Genomic DNA, 6,000 nt, shown 5'->3' with positions numbered 1-6,000 from the left:
GTCAGTAGCAACTTTTCCCCGTGCAGATTTGAGGGGAGAAGACTTGGGGAGGAAGCACTGTGGTGGATTATAGGGGAAATTCACACCTGTATCCACATTTCCACAGCTATGAGGACAGTTCTACCTGGAGCTGATTTCACTCCAAGGACCAGAGTGAAAAGGAAACAGGCTAATCAAGGCAGAAATCCACACTGAAGTGCAAAGACCAGAATTTTCTGTTAGATCGAGCCAAACTGTGTTCAACAATTCATTTCTGTTCTTATCAGTTTTCTACCTTCATCAAGTTTGGTCTCTGTGTTTCTGTGTTCCATGTGGCAGTTTCCCTGAGATATGCCAGTGCCTCTGCTTTCAGGGAGGGACATAGGAGTGGTTCGAGTACACAGATTTCTGGCCTGCAAATTTTTGTGCTCTGAAGACTTGCCTTCCTAAGACTTCCTCATAGCACCGCGGTTGACAGTCAAATGCAGGGTCACTTTCCATTGTCCATAACGCTCCCCACCACGTGTATCCTCCGTTTGTGCCAATTTCTCTCACTGGAAGAGGAACTCATTGTTCAGTTTCCCTCCCAAAGCCTTTCCTCAGATCTCAAACAAAACAACAATTCTTGTCACCCAGCTTCAAGGACACTGCTAAATGTCCATGTGAGCAGAGAATTCTCTTCGTGGTTTGCACGTGATTCTTGCAAGTCATTTTGATTTCAGCTGTGCCATGCTCTGGGGGTTAAGAACCAGGAAATTCTGGGTGACCCATATGATCTGTGCCCACGGAGCCCCTGCTGGGTGTCAGCACAATGTCAATATACTAGGAAGTGCTGGCCAATTGGGAGTCAGGCCAATTCCTAGTAAGTGTTGGGCACAATGGCCCACCTGAACCATTTCACCAGTGTGGTTCAAGTTGCCAAAGTTTTGTCCCCCAAGTCACCATGTAAAATAGTAATAGTAATGATTTTCATACCAATACATTATTTAGAAACATTAAAAAATGACAAAGCACTTGAAGTATCACACACAAAAAAAGTTTTACAAACTCAACTTTATTAATAATAATTTATAAGTTATACTTATCTGGTCTTGACATATATTAGAATCATACTTTTTGAGGCAAATACAGCAATCTTCTACTGCAGGGGAAAAAAAGGCTTCTGGTGAAATGAGAAAAACTGGTATGATACTTTTATACATTACTCAAGTCTGTGGAAACACTCAGTTCAGAGGTGAAATCTGGCTTTGTTTTCAGATTTCTTGACTTGCACATGCATTTTAGCTCCTCTGCTCCATTTTGGTGTAGTGTACTTTCTTCTACTAAATGGTGTAAATTTACCAACAATTCTTTTAAAGATAACACATGAGTGACTGTGCTTAGCTGCTCAGTCGTGTCCAACTCTTTGCGACCCCATGGACTGTAGCCTGCCAGGCTCCTCTGTCTAGGGGGATTCTCTAGGCAAGAATACTGGAGTAGGTTGCCATGCCCTCCTCCAGGAGATCTTCCGAACCCAGGAATTGAACCAGGGTCTCCTGCATTGGGATTCTTTACCAGCTGAGCCACCAATGACTAGAGAGCCTCAACTGGCCTCAGGCATTTTCTTCAGAGTGGAATTAGGTATCAAATTTGTAAACAGAAAGCTCCCCACAGTAGCAGACGCAAACTAGTATATACAGAATGGATAAACAAGGCCTTACTGTACAGCACAGAGACCTATATTTAATATCCTGGGATAAACCATGATGAAAAGAATATGAAAAAATGTACGTTTATATATAACACTCACTTTGCTGGACAGCAGAAATTAACATAACATTGTAAGTCAACTATACTTCAATAAAATAAACTAAAAAAAAGAAAGCTCCCCATAGGTTTCCCCTTCCCTACATACATGTGCCCCTCACAACTGCACTCATTCTAGTCACTTTTCTGGTTCCTATGGGCACCTGTGCTTGTGTTTAAGATGCCTGCTGCACCCCCTTTTAGCATTGCATTGAGTATCAGGGCTTCCCGGAACAGGTCTGTGGGTCAGAATATGCTGATTTGTGATTCTGTAAAGATTTAAGGACCGCTGGAGAGAACACACCTCTTACGGATGATCTCCACAAAGCCCTGTTCTTTGCATGTTTAAGGGTTATCTCTTGAGATTGTAATCTGTTAAATCATTATACCTGTGCAATATTTACTTACTTATGTCCCAGTCTACTGGGTCCCTGGAGGGTAAGCCCTGTTCATCCTACTGTCTACCCTTTACTCTGTCTTTCCCCTAATCATACTACGTTACTACTAGCTCAGTTGTGTCTGACCTTTGGCGACCCCTGGACTGTAGCCTGCCAGGCTCCTTTGTTCATGGAATTTCCCAGGCAAGAATACTGGAGTGGGTTGCCATTTCCTCCTCCTGGAGATCTTCCATCCCCAGGGATTAAATCCGAGTCTCCTGCTTTGGGGAGGTGGGATCTTCACCACTGAGGCACCAGGGAAGCCCTTCCCCTAATCACAGTGAAGTCCCAACGTGCACTTTCCCACCCCAAGTCTCTAGATCCCCAATTTCTCTGCTTATTCTCAGCCCTGGGGCATGGGGACAAGGGCGGACCCTTCGGCATTACTGCTTCTAATAAAATAAAACAACTATAAACTAAAAAGAACAACCACAACAACGAGTTGTGAGCTGAGAATATGGAAAAAAGCAAACAGTTCCGACTTGAGCAGAATATCTTCCTGATTTATCAATAATCCACTAGAAAATGCATCCTCATCACCAATAAAAAAGTTTCAGTATGCAAGAAAATAAGCCCTTGTCTAAACAAACTTTTACAAGGTAAAATATGTTAATTTTACACGTATAAAATTTATTTTTTAGTATTATAGTCTTAAAACATACCTGCATGAAACTCTTGGGCTTCAGAGTGGACTATGTAGGGGAATCAAATCCTTTTGAAATTAAAAATTATGTTCCGCAGAAACTGATACTTTTAAGCCAATATGGGTTTTAATAACTAAACAGTAAAACATTTCTCTTAACATCAAAATCAAAGATGATTGTACTTATTTTAATATCACTATATAAATATGAGAATGTTAATTGACACTTGTCTAGGTCAAATATTCCAGTTACATTAACAAACATATATAAAACAAATATAAATTTATAGTGAATGTCATGATCATCTGCTTCATCATGAATTTAATAGCCTGAAAGCTGCCTCTTTTGTTTGCTTTTGTTTATTTTACTTTAATAATCTCAAAGTATTGAGGAAGGAAAGAAGAGAAACACAACTGAGCAATATTTCAATTTTGATTAAATAAGAGTCTGGTTAGTTGCAATCCCTTCTGAATACTTCTCAGAGGAGAAAACACACTGTGATGTGGTGACTCGCCACTCCACAGTGGTTGGAGAGGTTAGGCCATTTCTTGATAGCAGGTACATATCCAATGACTCATTCTCCCTAAAAAAAATGTGTAAGAAAAAAGTAGGTAGTTCATCTGAGAGGTTGCTCTCATCTGTACAAACTAATTTCTTTTCTTGATGCTGGGACATCCATCAGAAACATGTTAGTTTGTGCTAAACAGAGATAGGTTCTGACATTGCAATATAGCCAGTATTTACCGCTTTACCCTGCCTGTGAAACTCTCTGCCTGCCTAGTTAAAATACTTTAAAAGGGTACTTTTCATCTAATACTGCTAATAACAAAAAGGGCCTTATTTTGTGTGTGTGTGTGTGTGTGTGTTTTTTAATGGCTGCTTTGGTCTACTTCAGTTTTGGTGAAGCCATTTAAAAATCAAAATGTGATATGGTTTAAAGTTTTAGTGAAGCATTAGGACTGAATGACAGTAGAATTCCTCATATATTCACCGAACGCCCACTGGGTCCTAGGCTCTGTGTTGCATATAGCTCAGTTTCTGAGTATCACTTGATTGTGATCCTTCAGGGACTGGTCCAGAAAAATACTATCACATCAGAGTAAGGAATTTTTAACTTGGGGAATTATTTGGAGGGGGGCAGATTCAGTTCAAAAATTCACTGCTCTGGGTTTCCACAGCTTTCCTCCAAGTCTACATTTTAATGGGGTGTGGAAGAAGGATAGTTTTGGGCATCCTTTATCATCTTCCTAGACCGTGATTAGAGAATTTTAGGAGCCAATAGCTTAAACTACATTCAAATAATCCAAAAGCTTTAAAAAGGGGCATAGCAAATCCTGTCCAGACCTTAAACCTTGGTGGTAATGACACGAGAGCTTAAGAGGCGGTATTTTGTTCTTTTGGGGGCAGCAACCAGAAAAGGTCAGCTTGCTGAGCACCTCCCAGAGTCTGGTGTCAGTGCCTTGCTCTCTCACCACATGGCGGTTCTCCTAACACGTTCAGGATGTGAATTTTGCTTTAGCATTCTAAAGGCATAGTCTCTGAGACTAACACAGGCATGGCAGGTTATTTTCTCCCTCTACAAATTCTGGTTGCATAATTTAACATAAAAACAATTTGAGAAAGAGATTATTATCTTTTTACGTTTTGCAAAGCTCTTACTGATAGAGTTTAAAATATGCAATTGAAACGCTGCATTTTCTGGAGTATTCAATACATTTCTTGGATTTTTTCCCTAACTGCAGGAATAGAATAAATAAAACCACTCAGTTCTTAAGCACAGCAAACATGAATCAAACAGCTTTTACTCCATATTTATAAAAGGCAATGCCACCATCGTAAGTTTCTCTGTGTTTCCTGTCACCTTTAAGCATTTTCATTTGTTAATCCCCATGTATTTCAATAGCACACATACGTTCTCAAAAAATTCTTCTCTGGGGCTTACTGTCAGCTTTTTTGTTCCCAAATCTTTGATAGTCTTAGTCTCTACATGATTTGAAACATGATGTTAACAAGTCATATGAAAGCCTCTTTTTGTGCTCCGTATTGACAAGAGTCCCTCTGAATCTGGGAGAAAGCAGGCATATTCCAGTTGTGTTGTCAGCTGAGGGACATAAGCTCCAAAGCACTAGTTCCTAGGGCCATAAATCCATTGTGTTCCATGTTATAAATAAGGAAATTGCCTGTGATGGCTACGATTTGGAAGCATTAACATTTTTTCTTTTCAGCTCTCATTTTGAATCTTTTTAGTTATTTCCCTTAGTAAAACTTAGCCACCAAAATATGACTTCCTGTATCACTGACTCAGATGCCGTAATTAAAAGAAAGACATTCCAGTCAACCATGACAAAGGTCTCAGTGAGCATTAAAGACAAAACAGACCCTTATCGATTCAGCCAAAGGTAGTTCTCTCTGCCCTGCACCTCTTTCCCCCCTGCCTCCCCCCTCTTCTCTCTGTCCATTTGAGCAAGCGGCTTCACTTTGCATTAAGAATGCGTGCTGTGTGCTTTCTAGCGGCTGCATTTTAAGTTTGGTCTTCTCAACCATGAAAACACAGTTAAAAATTGTTCTCAGAGCTAAACCACTCAACATCTTGGCACTTGGTTGTTTTTAACTTTTCAACAATCGGCACTGTTCACTCCCCTCGGTCTCAGTTCTTTTTTCAGTGATCAGGCAGCACACTGATGAAAGGCTAGGCACGGCTGCCCGCATGGTATCAGTGTGGTGGCATGTGATGATTCACATGGGGTGCGTTTGATCCGAGAAAGCCCAGTCTCTGCTTATTCTTCCTTTGTTCCGTCATCTGGGGGGAAAAGAGACAGTGTATTAAGCTGATTTTTCTCACCCCTTCCCAGCGCTGGTAGAACACACAGTGTTGGGTGACTATTTCCCAGTGAATATTTATTGAAAAAGGGAAAATATCTTTAAAAGTGAATTTCCATAGGCAGAGAAACACAGCAAACCCCTCTCTGTGGTTAAGAAAGAGGAACCATGGTTCTTTTAAAGCAGCCCCTGCTTGTCACATATCATCACTGCCATCACCTTAGTCATTTTAAAAGCGACCACAGTTACTTTTGATACTATTTTTACTAAGGCTAACAATCTTACGTGATGAAGGGGTTGAGTGTAGCACTGAAATGATAGATACTGATGACGAT

General features: G+C 40.5%; 1 protein-coding gene across 3 annotated transcripts in view; it reads right to left on the bottom strand.

The window, feature by feature from the left end:
* Positions 1-1,013: 1,013 nt before the first annotated feature.
* The window catches only part of ITPR2 (inositol 1,4,5-trisphosphate receptor type 2), a 586,442-nt gene continuing 581,455 nt past the window's right edge, over positions 1,014-6,000 (bottom strand). For all 3 annotated transcript variants that reach the window (XM_086401652.1, XM_086401653.1, XM_086401654.1), the window contains one exon: positions 1,014-5,645. In XM_086401652.1, coding sequence (XP_086257778.1) covers positions 5,559-5,645 — 87 coding nt within the window. In that variant the 3' untranslated portion in view covers positions 1,014-5,558. The remainder of the gene's footprint in view (positions 5,646-6,000) is intronic.

Source organism: Bos grunniens, chromosome 5 (assembly GCF_055505025.1).
Source record: "Bos grunniens cultivar Pamir isolate PY7600 chromosome 5, Bosgru_T2T1.0, whole genome shotgun sequence".
NCBI lineage: Eukaryota > Metazoa > Chordata > Mammalia > Artiodactyla > Bovidae > Bos > Bos grunniens.
The sequence above is the reverse complement of the archived record's forward strand: the minus strand, read 5'-3'. Positions and strand labels throughout refer to the sequence as shown.